At 37.6% G+C, this 16,003-nt stretch overlaps 1 protein-coding gene across 5 annotated transcripts in view; it reads right to left on the bottom strand.

Annotated features, from left to right (window-relative positions):
* The window catches only part of UBE3D (ubiquitin protein ligase E3D), a 79,850-nt gene that overhangs the window by 62,501 nt on the left and 1,346 nt on the right, over positions 1-16,003 (bottom strand). For all 5 annotated transcript variants that reach the window (XR_015772165.1, XM_088052950.1, XM_088052952.1 and 2 more), the window contains exons 2-7: positions 15,641-15,843; positions 13,586-13,676; positions 8,377-8,608; positions 4,140-4,209; positions 1,649-1,718; positions 698-806 (exon numbers count right to left, since the gene is read on the bottom strand). Coding sequence is in view for 4 of the 5 variants with exons in the window: in XM_088052950.1 (XP_087909076.1) it covers positions 698-806; positions 1,649-1,718; positions 4,140-4,209; positions 8,377-8,608; positions 13,586-13,676; positions 15,641-15,843 (775 nt within the window). In the remaining variant the exon portion in view is untranslated. The remainder of the gene's footprint in view (positions 1-697; positions 807-1,648; positions 1,719-4,139; positions 4,210-8,376; positions 8,609-13,585; positions 13,677-15,640; positions 15,844-16,003) is intronic.

The following is a 16,003-nucleotide window of genomic DNA, read 5'->3' as shown; positions in this document are numbered from 1 at the left end:
TCCAGGGCAGGAATCTCTAATCATGTATTTCTTTGTGTCTGTGAATTATTTCTATAAACTTAGAAAATTCAAATTCTATACCCATATTTAGTTCAGAAATAAAAGGATACATCCCTGATTATACTAAGTGTACAGTATTTAGGTAACTCCTACCAATCATAAAGGTTTGAGGAATCTAGCTGTCACCATCTAAATATCCAGCTTAACCAAGTTTAACAGCATTAGAACATTAAGTTTAATAGGCAATTCTATTTCTGTTTGCACTTCACTTCGCAATGCAATGTACTGACTTTATTAATAGTCCCTGCTAACTTGAGACAATGCTTGTGGAAGATGCTATACAATTTCATTCACTTGTGGTGATTAAAGAAAAGAAGTGCTGGAGCAAGAAGGTGAAATATAAATTAAAAATTAAAAATTAAGCTTTCTATATTTTCTGGATACAAAATAGTGTTATTTCTGTGCTACTTATGGTAGCACTTTCATTACTGTATCAATAAAATTTCTACGTGCACATCTAATTAGATTAAAAACTCGGGGATACTCTTACTTGAACAAATGTACCTCAGAACCACTTCAAACATTTGAATTTGTTAATTTTTTAAACCTACAACAATTAACAGCATGAATAATACATTTTAGGAACTGATATTGATGGGTTAAACTTCTTCAGCAAGACACAGAGTTAAAAACTTACCAGAATATAGGTTTTTCCATGATCTCCTTTTATGGTGAATCTAAATGTGCTTTTAGCAGATGATAATTCCAGAAGACACTGAGCAACCACGCTCTGTACAAACTGAGACCTGTTTAAGAATTAACCGCATATCATATGCTTTTATAACAACTACACAGACAATCATTCATACTGATGCACTACAGGTAAATGAGTAATTCATACTTCAATTCCACTACATCCTAAAACCACATTTTACAGAAAGATGGGGCTTCTTTATCTTCCTCTCACTCAAAACCAGAGAACTTTTTATTTCCTGCAACAGGAATTTTTCAATAGATCAGGATTCTAAATTGCTTCATATCCTTAATTTTGGCTGACACCAACTGTCAAATGCTGAATAGAAGTTTTTCTCCACTATATTTTACACATATGAACACAAAGTTCAGAATTATGCATATATTTCAAATATAATTCCCAAAAAGAAAGAACTGTGATTAAACCATTGTACATGATACCAGCTAGCTAGATAGAGTTTTGTTTCATTTTAGTCTTAAATTCAAACTGAATTACTTGAAAATTCAAAAGTCTCACTTCCAAGTAAACATTTCATGCTTTACGTAATTTAACTTTACATGACACAAACTTCTGTTTCCATAATTAGTCACCAGACATTGTGCCAACTTAAATAGTTCAAAATAAAAAAGTATTTTATTTTGGCTTCTCACCTGAATAGTGAGACACGGTGACAAATTATACAAAATCTCCTGCATCACACACAAAGATGAGCAAACAAAACTGTACATGAGTGAATTCAGGCTACTTTGCCTTTACAATGCTTAATTCCGTGATGATTACATAAAATTGAACTCTGTTATTATATATAATTATTCAAGAAACTACAACATTAGAGCATTTCTAGCATCTTTTCTAAAACATACACTTGAGCAAATTATCTGATTATTTTGTTACCTTGGCATTGGACTGAAACTTTCCTCAGCTGGTTGAATAATCACCTCAGTGACATAATATTTAATGGTATCTAAAATGACAAAAAACATATTTCAATTATAATAGAATAACCAACTTATTAGACTGTGAGTCACCATATCACTATTCTAATTAAACATTTGTTCAGTAGTCAATTAAGAGGTATAGCAGAAAATCATATTTTGCTTGGGTTTGTAGGAGTAGAAGCAACCATAACAAAAAACTCACACTGCTTGAAGAAAACTGCTCCCAGCTAATTACAAGATCAGCAATTTCTCATTCATATTGATCTTTGTTTAATGCTGGGAACAATCATCTTGAAACCAAGCAAGCAAGAGCTCAAGCCAAACCTGAAAGATGAATTGAAAGAACTTTCCTAAAGCACTGAGATCAGCATAGCTTACATAAGTATTTTAGTACCCTCTGCTGCTTAGTAATGCTGCAGTGAATCACTAGAGACAGTTTTAATAACAGCTCACACGGGGGAATAATTTTCTTCTTTGCTCAAAGAGAACAGAACTTCTTTACAAAAATCACACTCACTCAACATTAATACTGCATACATTCTGAATTTCAATGTAACTGTTCACCAAAAGCCCCACTAAGACAGCTTTTAACACTAAATAAAAGTGTTTGAGGACATAATTTAATCCCCATCAATGAAGTCAAATCAAAGATGATCATATTAAAGATCTGGGTTTGTGCTGCAAATACAGCCTAACTTCTAGTTAGGGCCGGCAAAACAAGTCAAGAGTAATAAATTCATTCTACTAAGCCTCAGTATGTGAGCAACTGGAAGATTCATTTGGTCCACAAGTTTTAAGGATGGAAGAGTTTTATCTGATCTCTGTCCACACATACCATTAAAACTGGACGAAAGCAAACATTTCAGGAAGACACTTGATCTGTTTTAAACCCTCCAAAGGTTTGGTAATCCCACCCCTTCCCCAGGTAAATACTACACTTTCTAAATTATCTTCATTGTTACGAAATTGTATTTTACTTCTAAATTTTATTAAGTCTGCTCCATGCTAGGTGAATTCTTGGAGACAGGAAGAAAAGACAGTTCAGTCTCTCTAGCTCCTCAGCCATTACCCTGAGTAAGGAATTGGTGCTACTGCTACAAGGGTATTTGGAATTCAGGAGATGTCTGCTTGCAGAGAGATAGAAGGTGTGACTTCCCAAGAAAAAATCATATGAGTATATGTGGATAGAGCTGGGGAAAGGAATAGCCCATGGGGGAATCTCAAAGCTGAATCTGGTCTCCACAGCTACACTGCTCTAATCCTGCTTTATCTTCCAGACACTGATACCTGCTCATGAGGAAGCACCAAAGCATGACAGTCAAGTTTGCCCTCTAGCTTCTTTTCACAGAAATGGTTCTGCCTAGACTTACACTATACATCTCTTTTGTTCTCTGAATTCTATAGAAATTTTCTGCACTACTGAAGGAACATGGCCAAAACAATGGATAGCCTATTTAACTTCAGCCATTTGCACAGTCCATAACAAATCCCTGCACATCTGTAGTGTTTGCCTTTCCCCGTTCCCACTGATTTATTAGTCATGACCTTGTTATTCATGCTCTTTTCTCAGCACTCCTTTCCTGAAGTCACATCTTGCTTTGTGGGCTTTCAAACATTGTACCTTAAATTTGGGTTCATTAAAGCCTGTATTGCTCAGATCCCTTTACAGGACAATCAGAACATTTTGTAACAGAAGACCTTTTGTCTTGTCTCTCCTTATGACATTTCTTAAACGGGCTTTGCATTTTCTGAGAAGTTTTTATATTCACCAGATCTCTGAAATGAGGCAGGCTCCCACTGACTGATGCAGTGGAAGAGACAGAGAAAGAAAGAATGAACCCTGCTAATAACAGTCTTACCATTGCTTCTCTTCCATTAATAGCTGAATTTTAAAACAACCAGACACTCATCTTTTCACCATTTCAGGTAAACACTGCTGATCTAATATAACTACAGTTTTTAAACTGATAATCTCATCAGCTTATCATTGGATGAGGATGAGACATAACCTGTTTCTTTAAAAGGCTTCCTTCCCACAAAACCAGGCTGACTGTTGGCAGTCTCCAGCTTGTAGCTGTGTTGATCAAGTTCTGAATCTACCTTACACTTATTCTGTAGAACTGACAGGAAAACAAGCAATCTGTAATTTCTCAAGTCTCCATTTTTACTGTGATTCGCTGTAAACTGGAATCATGCATTGAGTCTTCCAAGGGTTTGGAATTAGCCAAATATGCCACAGAAACAAGGATAATGAAAATTCCTGCTGAAAGTCACTTTCAAGGTCTAACACTGGAAGCAACAACCTCATCTGTTCCAGAAGGGAATGAGACTAACACACAGGAATTATTACTGGACCTTATTGAAAAACCACTTCCCTTCAATGTTTTTAACTTCCAGTGTTCAATGGCTGACACAGTCAAATCTAGTTTTGTTTGGACATCTCATACCTGATGAAACAGTTTCTCCCAGCATTGTCTTGCAGCGCTTACAAATTACTCTGGTATTTTCTTTTGACTTCTGTAGGACAAAAAATATCATTTAAATGTCACTCAGATATTCTGAAAAAAGAATGCATAGCTGTAACATAATTTACAGAGCAGATAGGAAACTTTTTACTTGTTTCTATCCTCTTTATGTTTATATGCATACATATTTGCCTTCACCACTTCAGCTTTCTACACTTGGACTTGCTTGCAAGTCTCATACTAATTTTAAAATCTGGCAATATATCCACATAGTACAATCTGTAATGGCTAACAGAAGAATCCTGTAATATTGAGTGACTGGATGATAAAATTATAAGCTAAATTCGATTGTGCTAAGGGTAAAATAATGCACCTGAAATTAAGTACTCCAAAATATATACATAAAATAGTATGCTGCAATGTGACTACCATTACTCAGTAACAAGTTCTAGCCACTGTGGACAGTTTTATAGGAGTTGAATACCAGTTCAATGTTCAGCAGAGAGCAGAAAATGTCTGCAGATTATTTTGAGTTACTAGGGAACAGCTGAAGTACACAACACAGCACAATACTCCAGGAAGGTGCAGTGGATTCTGCTCTTGAACAACCCTTCTCCCTCTATTCAAACAAATACAGAAAAGGTACTTACAAAGAATAAGAATAACTGTCAGAAGTGCAAAACAGTTTCCATATGTGGCAAGAAAATACACCTAACAGGAGAACATATGGAAGACAGAAAACTGAGGGATATTGAGATACCTAAAATCACAAATGTTTAGGAAAAGCTGAACAGAAAAAAACAAACATATGCCCTCATAGTTTATGCTATGAAATTCCAACTCTGTTTGTATCAAAAAAAAAAAGGAAGGCATTTGTCACACTATGCATAATATAGTTCAGTACTCACTGTAGGAAAGCATTTTACATATTAAAAGTATACACAAGTTCAAAAAGTCTACAAAATTCAGGGGAAGCAGTGTCATCAAGGGCTTATTAAAAGTAGCCTTTTTAAAAATTAAATATTAAAAAAATTGTCCTTTTAATTAAAAATTAGAAATCCACAAAAAATGTGGATAACAATATCTAATTCACAGAGTCTCTACATTCTCCAAAACATCACTGAATATTTGTCTTAGCTTTGTGCATCTATTACTGTCCTTTGAAAAGGTCTCATTTCTGTATGAAATCTACCCAATAAGACTCCTACTAATTACAGTGTTAATATTTAAATTAAATACACCAAATAAATAAGCACAATGCCTACTTTAAGCCAAAGTCTAAATTTCAGAACTGGTTCTGTGTGGGCTTATTAACCTGGGTGTAGCACATTAGAGCTGTGGTCTGAAAGCAGTGCATACATATATTACCTTAATGACAGTCAAAACCAGAGAATCAAACTAAAAGCCTGAGAGCTGACTATGTTTGAAGTACAGTCTCCTTGTTATGGAGATCAGGAAAATCATCTGGTTGGTATATATGCAGTTATCCCCTCTCCCAGTTCCTACCTTGCTACTCCTCTCAAACATATGCAGTGAAATTACTTGCTCAGTGTGAAAACCAAGGATAAACAGACAAGACTTTTTGTGTAAGCCAGTGTTTGAGAGTGGTACAAATACTGCACAGTACAAGTACAGAATACACAGTACTTCCCTGAAAGCTACAACTTCAGTATTTCTTTCCTGGCTACCGTTACAGGTGCTGACTGAGAATTGTGCCTAAAAAACATCACTAACTCGTTGTATCATGCTTCAATAGAAAACGGGATAGTTTTAGCTCAACTAATTAAATCAATTTATCCATTTGACAACTTGCAGCTGCTGGCAATCTGAAGATACAGGTGGATCACAAGCCTAATAGTTTTTGTCTCTATTCCTAAGGATCCCTGATATGGTGTCAGGAAAAATATTTTCCCCAAGAGATACTATTAAGATGCTGCAAGCCCATGTGACATTTAAGAACTATGTTACATTGAAAGACTAATAGATGTGAAAAATATGTTTGCAATGGACGGATGCTGTCTTGGTCCCACTGGAATCTGGAAAAAATTGTTTAAGCATCTCTGGTACATTCCAGCTACTATTTTGGTCATAGACAAACACTTTCCAAAAAACTGCAATGTAATTAAAAAGGAACTTTCATACTGGGGCAGACTGCAACAATATTCTCCAAAATGAGAACATTTATGCCAATAGCAATCTGTCTTTCCTGTAACTTTCTATTACTCATATTATGGAAGAATTTTCTGCTTCGGTATGAGGGTTTTTTTTTTCCCTTATTAGTCTAGCTTCTGCTGGATCTAACAGTTGTGCTCATTTGCTTGGCAACTGAGTGATGCTGGAAATAAGCAAACACAGAAATGAGAATTCATTGCAAGTGTGAAAGATGAAAAAAAAGGGATTGGACACAAACAAGGAACAAATTCTCAACTTCAATGCAAGTATAAGGAAGCAAACATGAAAACTCATCACACTAAACTACTGTTGTATGCTTCTAACATAAAACAGCCTCCTCCCTCATTCAAAAATTCTGCTGTTATCCTGGTTTGACCCACATCTCAATAAAATCTTTGTTCCACATCCTCATTACGCTTCTGCCTCCAAATAAATCCTTTTCTCACATTCTCTTTGATGAAGAAGTGTGCAATATGAACCCCATGTGCCCTGCCTCTTCCCATATTTATTCCTGATGTTCTAAGATCTCTTTTATGACTACTGAAATGCGAGAATTCAAGCAACCTCTGGCAGAAAGCATTGTCTTCTTGCAAATTTAGTATCATCTACTCCACCTCCTTCTTAAGGAAACTTAGAAGAAGTAACTCCATTGTCACAGAGTTAAGCCAAATTAATCTGCTTCTGCCATGCTAGTACCCTTACAGTGTATCAGTACTTATTTTCCTCTCTGCATATTCTGTTTTTCAAAGAACAATGGAACAAGAAACCCAAGGGACCACAGCTGCAAGCCTTACAGATAGGGAACAGGACAGAACTGCTCCCCATGCAGAGGGATCGCTTGTAGCATCACACCAGCAGCCAGTGAACTGCAAGAATCCTGGTGACTCTTACTGGGGATAATACATATCACTATAAGCAGCAGGAAGAAATCAGGGTGTCTTGTTCTCAAGAGATTAAATGTTTCATGCTGGAAATCTCTACAGAATAAGTCATCGATTGTTACAGACACAAATTGCCAATACAGCAATGCAGACATTTTAATACTTGGTATTGGGAGAAAATACAGCATGTGTAGGTCCAATCTTCATCAGCACAAATGCAGACAAGCAGTAGATTAACAGAAAAGGCTTTATGGAAATGTAGGCTTTGGTAAACTGAGTTCCTGGATGTTCTTCTGACAGAAGAAAAGATCATTGCTTGAATTTTTATACAATTGCTAGATGTCCAAAAGTTAAGCACTGAACTGTCTTTCTTCATGTCTTTTATCCCACCACTGAAACATACACACGCCTAAAAATGTATTTTCTGGGCAACAACAAATTTTGATGTTTCTAAGCCAAATAACAGCCTTCTTCCTACAGACTTGGTTGATGAAACTATCTTGTCCTGGAACACCTCAGAAACATCAACATGAAGAGCTACAATATGGAATGGCAGGTTCCTTTTACTAGACAGAGCAGTCAAACAAACTCAATTTCCTTACTATGCTTTAAGAACCTAAGATAGCCACATCTAAATGCAAAGCACACATTCTGATATTTCCAAGTCTCTCTTAAACTAAAAAAAAAAATAAAATAAAAAGTCAAAACTTCTCTTTAATCATAGTTATGATTATGTCTCAAGTCACAGTGTGAGAAAAAAATAATTGTAACATCAATTTCCACCTCATTCTTTGCTCCACTACCCTTTAACAAATACCTAACCCATCAGTTATTATCATACTAAATTGTGACGTCCTTCACTCATGATAACTTTGGGGGAAAATATCTGGGTTTAGAACTACATAATTAAGTAGCTTCTATTTATAGTACTAAGTTCTACCTGCATACTGAGGCCAATATCAAGACTGTGGTGTGAGCTTTAGAAAATGTGAAACATAGCCTGGAATATTTTCTGGCTTCTGTACAGCTGAATGTGAAGAACTCCCTATGACCTTCAAAATAGTTCTGTAATACATATAAATTATATAAACTAGTAACAAAAGAAGTGCTTTACAATGAAAAAGTCCTAAAGTTCACCTAAAAACTATTTGAAGAAAATACTTTACCAAGTTGGAGCCACTATGTGAAACATGGTGTCCAGCCTCTGAGCAGCACACGGGAGATGCAGGCAGATGTGATTCATCTTCTGAATTCAACAGAAAAAAATTGTCTCCAACAAAACAGTCAGCATGCTGAGGGTGCAAAGTGCTTCTGGCAAAGGGGTCAGGGTGACAACACCACTCTTCAACTAAATCACTCCAGTTTTCACTCGGCAGAGGAAGAACTCTGAGAAATTTCCTTAGAGGGAAAAAAAAGACAAATATTTCAGTATGTTCTAATTAATTTCTAAGACACTTAAAGAGAGTTTAGGCTCCTACAAGTAGTGGGGGAAGCATGGCATTTTCTCAAAAAGAAGTGCTTGACTCTCTTTCCAGCCAAAGGCACTTCCTTTGGGTGAATTCTGAGAAAGCGATGGCTGAGTTTCCTGCCAAGTCTGTGATGAAGCATTTCCCAAGGGTGAATCTCCAACGACTATAAGGCAGAACTTGACATAGTCCTCTCTTGAAATTAATCACATGGCAGAAATAAAACAGTTCTACCCAGTCATGAAAAATATGACTATAAGCATTTGCAATTACATTTATTATTACTTCTTGTAAAGTACCATTGCACCAAATATTGATATAAAACCAACAGAAATAGACTCATGACACAGCAAGATCCAGCATGTTCTTTGTTTCAGATACCAGGCTTGAAAAAGCTAAAACCTGAAAAATATACCACAGTACATCTTCATTAAAAATCCCAAACAAACAAAACAACAAAAAAAGGATAATTCAATCTTAATTTAGATTTAGATACTCAGATCCAACTTTCAGAAGTCATATACAAAAAAGGCAAATCCCTTTCTCCTGGGTAGCTGCATGAACCAAGGCTACTGCTTCTGGAAATACTACCTTGTTTTCATTATCAGTTGTATTGGGTTTTCATTTTCTGCTCTCTGCCTAGTTTCCTTGAATGCCTTCCCTTTCTTCTAAGGGAATGGTTACCCTATTTCTTCAGCTGTCTCCTGAAATCTTCACCAGAGTTTCTTGATTCTACTCCTTACTTAAAACTTGCAAATACAACTTTGCTTATGGTGCTACTTTGCAAATAAAAACACAGCTGCTAAGCCAACAGTTAAGCATCCTCCCTTTCCTGCAGTTCCCAGACTAACATTTTGTGAATACATCAGTTCTTCCCACTGTAGCTTCTTGGCCCTTTTGAATTGTTTGGTGGGTGAAAGAAAAATGTTTAATTAAAAAAAATAATTTTTTTCTAAATAGACAATACATTTTAAACTCTGCTTGCTCCACCTGCAGATGAAAGTTGGAATAACTCATCCTCTGATGCAGCTTACCAAAACTAAATAAGATCACCTCTCAGCACTACCCATGTCTGTCTTCATTTTCTGTGGTTTTATATATTGCTTGAGATACTACTCAATTCTTCCAAAAATGACAGTTTAGTTCTGATTTTAGTTCTGATGTTGGCCTAATAACTAATTCTTTATCAGCCTTTTCAATTGGTTCCAGTGCCTGGACTCATGCTACAAAAAAAAAATAAATCTTCCTGTATTGCTTTTTACACAAAAGTACCAAAAAGCTGGCATTATTCAGCAATGTTGTTACAAGGGGAAAAAAAAAAAGATTACCTTAAACTGCAGACTCATGCTGTCCTGTTTCATTACATCAACCTTTCTTTACTCTCACAGTCTACAGCATAAATATCTTCACTTCTTTTCCAACAAAAGCAGTTTTTTCAGCCAGTAGGAATTTCCTAAACAAACTCCTCCTAACTCTGAGCTATACAGAAAATATACCATTTCCACTGTATTTTAGGCTTTTGACACTCATGGGTGGAAAGCCATATCCTGGGTCACCAGAACTGGAAAAATGTAACACTAATAAAAATGGAGCCTTCCTAGAAAAACAAAATCAACATGAGGTTTACTAAGTACTGACTAAATTAAGGCTACTAAATAACATGATAAAACCTAGAAATCAGGGTGACTTATCTCCCCAAACTTCCTTCTGGTAACAACTGACTTTCTATTTGAAGATAGGCACCTAGGCTGCCTTCACAGTCAGAGAGCAACAAACAATTCTTAGGTTGGGACCTTTAGGAGTAGCTTTCCGCTGAAAGTGTATAATCTAGCCAGGCTGAATCTCCTGATATAGATAGTTCCAACCAGAAAAGTAAGTAATTAACTTATCTTTGAAAAGTTTGAAGTTAAGTACTAGTCTATAAGAGCCCTGCCATAAGGATATAACTCTTAAATGATCTTCCATGCTAAGGTAAGTATTTGACCATAGAGACTCCTGTAAGACTGGATTAAGTAAACTAACTCCAAACGTCATTATTAACTGATACCCAGTAATACCATTCTGTCTATTGAAAATACTGAAAACTGGAAGTAAAATGGACTTTAGACTTTTAAACATAAAACTGTTCAATTCCTTCAGAGACAAAGAAAAAACATCTGCATTTCTTTAACTGCTGTCTCCCTTATTTGCCTATTAAAAAATCTTGGGATAACCCAGCTTGACAGTTAACTGTCAGGCTTAACACTACTTAAGTAGGAAAAGTGTAATTAGATTTCCCCTGCCATAAGTTTTTCAATGGAATATTTGTGCAGTACCAATCATTATCATACAATCATAGAATATCCTGAGTTGGAAAAATCCTACAAGGATCATTGCACCCAACTTCAGGCCCTGCACAGGACAACCTGGAGGTTCATACCATGTCCAGATGCTTCTTGAACTCTAGCAGGCTTGGTGCTATGACCACTCCCCTGCATTACATTTGCATGGCAAGGTTTTAGTAGTAGGGGATCTCCATGGATAGATTATGTGAGCAGCTGCCAGAAGCTTCCCCCATGTCCGATGGAGCCAATGTCAGCCAGTTCCAAGACAGACCCACCACTGGTCAAGGATAACACCATCAGCAGTGACAGCGGCTCTCTGAAAATATATTTAATAAAGTGGGAAAAAACATCTTGCAGTCAGAAGAGTAAGAAAATCTGAAAGCAACTGCTCTGCATACACCAAAGACAGTGAAGGAGGAGAAAAGGTGCTCCAGGCACTGGATGAAGCAGGTTTCCCTGCATCCCATGGGGAAGATAATGGTAAAGCAGGCTGTCCTGCTGCAGCCCATGAAGCTCCACAATGGAGTAGATGGATGCCCTCCATGGAGGACCCCACACCAGAGCAGACAGATGCCCGAAAGAGTCTGTGGCCACATGGGAAGTCTGGCAAAATCTGTGGACCCATGATAGAGAGTGAGAAGCCCACACTGGCACAGGTTTGCTGCCAGGACTTGTGACCCCTTTGGTTACATTTTGTTCCTCCTGTCCAGCTGATGAGGGGAGCAATAGAGCGGTTTTGGTGGGCACCTGGCATCCACACACCACAAGCCCTTAAAAATTTCTTCATGACAGCAATAATGCCTTAAAGAATTATTTTATATATGAGGTACACTTAGCCCAACTGGAAGGAGAGAAAGAATAAAGAAAGTGTCCCTAATTCCTTGCAGCTCTTGCATGATGGAAGAAAAAAACAATCTAATAATTTCCTCTAATGTGGAAAAGAATGAAAGAGCTTATCCCTAACCTCTGAAGAGCTATCAGATTTATGGAAGGAAAGAGACTGAGGCAGAGGATTTCAGAAAATGTATAAAGTCAATTTCTGTGCACCAAGGAAGGATTACTTACATTTAAGAAGGCTTCCTATGCAGTCTCTAACAGTAAAAAAAAAAGCTTTAGAATAGGTTTGGGGTGGTTTGTTGGTTTGTTTGTTTTTCATTTTAACCTAGATTTCTCTTGCTTCAGCTGAAGATTACTGACACCTTCTTTGCAGCCACTTCCTAGATATTGGAAGAATCTTATGTCTTCTCCACAACCTTATCTACACTAAATCCCATTTATTTCAATTTCTTCTTAAAGGTATGATTTTCTAGATCTCGTGTTTTTCTTATTACAGACCCTTTCCTAGTAATTCAGACTTTAATATACTCTCTTTCACACAGTTCTGCAATTTCCCTTCAATCCTTCCACTTCTGCTGTCACTGTCATACTTAACTCTTCCTGGAGAGAGGAACACATGAATTCTTTAGCTGTAAGTTCTGACTATGGTACTCTCTTCCTTTTATAAATGCTGGAACAGAACGTGTTGGATACACTGGCAGCTCCACTCTTCTACTCTTGTCTGAGGTTTTTTTAGTGGCAACATTCAAGGGGTTCAGAGGCTCCCTGCAAGGAGAATTGCTGAGTGAAAAGCCATGGATGTGCATTCTTTTCCCTTTCCCAAAAATTCTGCTTGTGTCATGTTACAGGATGCAGAACCAAAAGATTTAAACTACAGCATATGAATTTGATGTGCTGAAATTCCCACTCAGAGATGCAAATATAAAAGCGCAATATGTTTTGAAAGCAAATGTTACTGACTAGAAATGAGAAGTTCCACAACTTTACAAATGTACCAAAATAAGAGTTACTAACAGACTTTCTGATCCGACATATCAGAAGAGAAAGCTAAGAAATCCTCATTCAGTTCCATTCAGCTAGCCATAAATCCATACCTATGAAAGTATGTATCCATATCATATTTTCTATGAAGAAAGTAACATAAATTTAGAGAATGAAACATTTGTATTTTTGAGTATTAGAAGCCACACAGATCATAAAAGGCTGTAAATGCACCTCTAATGATTCTTATATATTCAGTTGAAGCTGTCAAAATTGTTCATCAGAAGAGCTAGACAATGCAGCAGCTTTTTATTAAAATTCTCATTCACTCTGCAGATTTTGTAAGGAACAGAGATAAGGCCGAGTCATGCAGCTAAGACACAGTTCCTGTGTTTCCCAAATTCAGCATGCCTGAACTATGTAGAGGTAGGCTTTGCTTAAAAGATAAAGGAAAGCTGTGGTCAGTATCCCCATTCTGAGCAGCCACTCTATAGTTACAGCATGATGACTAAAGGAAATTTATAAGAGACTGAAAAGAACTGAAAAGGATACCTAAAGTATAGAGGAAGAAAGAAATCAAGGAGTAAATGAATAAACAGCTAAAAACTGCTTCAGGTAATTTTTCTTTTTGTCATCTGCTTCAAATGTGTTCCAGTCTATCAGTTTCAAAATAAATACCTTTTAGCTATCCATAAGTACATAAAATAACATGAATACCAATCACTATGGCATTTATTGCTATAAATACAAGACACTGCAGTACTCACCGGTCTTTCACTACGATGTCACCACAGGACTGACAGTAAAAGATGTAATTCTTGTTGGGTTTCAGGCTTTCCCTCAAAGTAAAAACCACATCTATAGATGGAAGAAAATATATTAATCTTCAAAATTGTGCAAAATTTTCAGTCACTTTTACAAAAAAATCTCATCAAATACCTCAAACCAAAAAGGATAAATCTAACAGACAAAGAAAAAGGCTGACATTTTAAACACAACCTTAATTTTTTTAGAAGCAAGTATTTAGATTTAGGAAAAGCTTGACATCTCCACGTAATGCCCCATTACTGAGTAGGAATAATTGTGAATAATTTTCAACATGCAAATCCTCTTCAGAAAGGGAGTTGATATATTTATATAATTGCAGAGATTATAAAAATAAAAATTCAGCGCAACTCTTTTGTAATGATATTTCTTATAATCAATGTATCTGCAATATGAGGGGACACACCAATATGTAACACAAATTGTCAAGACAGGGAGCAGGGGCAGACACTAGTTTTACATTTTCAGGCAGGTAAGAAACCAACCATTGTGGAGCCACTACAGGAAAAGATAAGAGAGCAACGGCCTCTGCAGGCCAGGAAAACAAAAATGGTCTCACAAAAGGCAGCTCAAACAACTTCTCCAAAGTGGAAAAAGAAGCTACAAAAACTGCCCCAAATTATTGGATAACATTAAGGAAAAGTAAAACTGTAAGCCTAGCTCTACATAGGAATATGCTTTGCATCGCCCACTTTCTCATACTCAAGAATCAAAGTATACTCTCAGCACTGACATTCAATATTTGAAATTTAGGGTTCAATCACAAGAGAAAAGTACTTAAAAAGGTTCCAGAATTTCAACTACTTTACATATTAATATAAAATATCAAAGGGTAACTAAGACTATCCAATATATACATTGATTACTACCTGGTTCACATACTTATTTTTCACTAGCATGACTTTCCAAACTTGATTTTTAAAACCTCATCATTGGTCTTTTGAAACATATCTCGTTAATAGGACATATTAGATAATTTTAGTATAACTGAGTTGTCAAAGCACATGCATAATTACAGATTAATGTACAGATGCCACCTCAGCATACCAACAGAGTATTCCAATATGTTTCTGGTGCTGCATTAGTGTATATTACATATTTTATCATACTTTCCTACTTTAAAAGCTCAGAATGGCAATTTTGTGTTATTTAATATATCTTTCTGTGTCACATCGTATGAAATTAATCTAAACATATTGAGCTTGGATGCCAGGATGAAAGAAAGCAACAGCTGTACTACCATGCTTTCTATTTATTGCAAACACATCCTAGACCTGAATTAGCATCACAGAAATAAAGAAGGTAACTTTGCAGATGTTATCTGTGACACTAACCTCTGAAACCCCAGCTGTGAGAATAATTAGCCCCAAACAAACCCGTAATCCTTTATGATTAAGCGGTTAGGGATGGACAAGCATAGTCTAATTGCCTGGATAAATCAGATTATTGCATTACTAATAGGACGGGGAGTAACGGGTACAAATTTAAAGAATGTAAATTTAGGTTAGATATTAGGTAGAAATTCTTTACTGTGAGAGTAGTGAGACATCAGCACAGGCGGCCCAGGGAGGCTGAGGATGCCCCAACCCTGGCAGCGTTCAAAGCCAGGGAAGTCCTGGAGCAACCCGCTCTAGTGGGACATATCCCTGCTAATGGCAGTGCAGACTTGCGACTACATGATCTTCAAAGTCCGTTCCAACCCCTTAGCATTTTATGACTGTTATTTTCAGCTACCAAACGCGGAATAGGAGAGAATGATAATCTTGAAGTACTATAGGGAAGCACGGGGAGGGGGGGAACTGTGAGCAGATCCCAAACACACGGCGTTTCCCTTTCGTTACGTCACTTCTACACTTTCATTAGGTCCTTTCTGCACTTTCAATTTCTAAAACCTACAATTCCAGAAGGTGTTTCTCTACAGAATCTACGCTTCACACTCTCCCTCACACCTGCCAGGTCCCCGGGCACCCTCCCCCGTTCCGCAGCCCCGCCCTCACCGGCGCCGGGCGGCGGGCGGCGCAGGCGCACGCGCAGGTGCAGTCCGTCCCCGCGCAGGCGCCGCAGCCCGCGGCACGAGGACGGCGCCAGCCTGACCCCTGTCGGCAGCGCCGCCGCATCGCAGCTCCCGCCGCTCCTCACTTCCAGAGAATCCGCGCACACCGAAACCTCCACCGGCGCGCTGGGGAGCTCCGCCGCCGCGCTGCGGAGGGAAAGCAATGGGTATTCCTCGGCAAGGAGCTGTCGGGGTGCGCTGCTGCTTTACACAGCAGCTCCCCCGCAGCCCCGGTCGCGTCCCGGGATCCACGCGGTGAACGAGGAGCAGCCGAGAGAAACAATCCACCGTTCTCAGGAAAAATTTA

This window comes from Pseudopodoces humilis, chromosome 3 (assembly GCF_049639895.1).
Source record: "Pseudopodoces humilis isolate 2021_Gansu_Grassland_sample_001 chromosome 3, ASM4963989v1, whole genome shotgun sequence".
NCBI classification, from domain to species: domain Eukaryota; kingdom Metazoa; phylum Chordata; class Aves; order Passeriformes; family Paridae; genus Pseudopodoces; species Pseudopodoces humilis.
The sequence above is the reverse complement of the archived record's forward strand: the minus strand, read 5'-3'. Positions and strand labels throughout refer to the sequence as shown.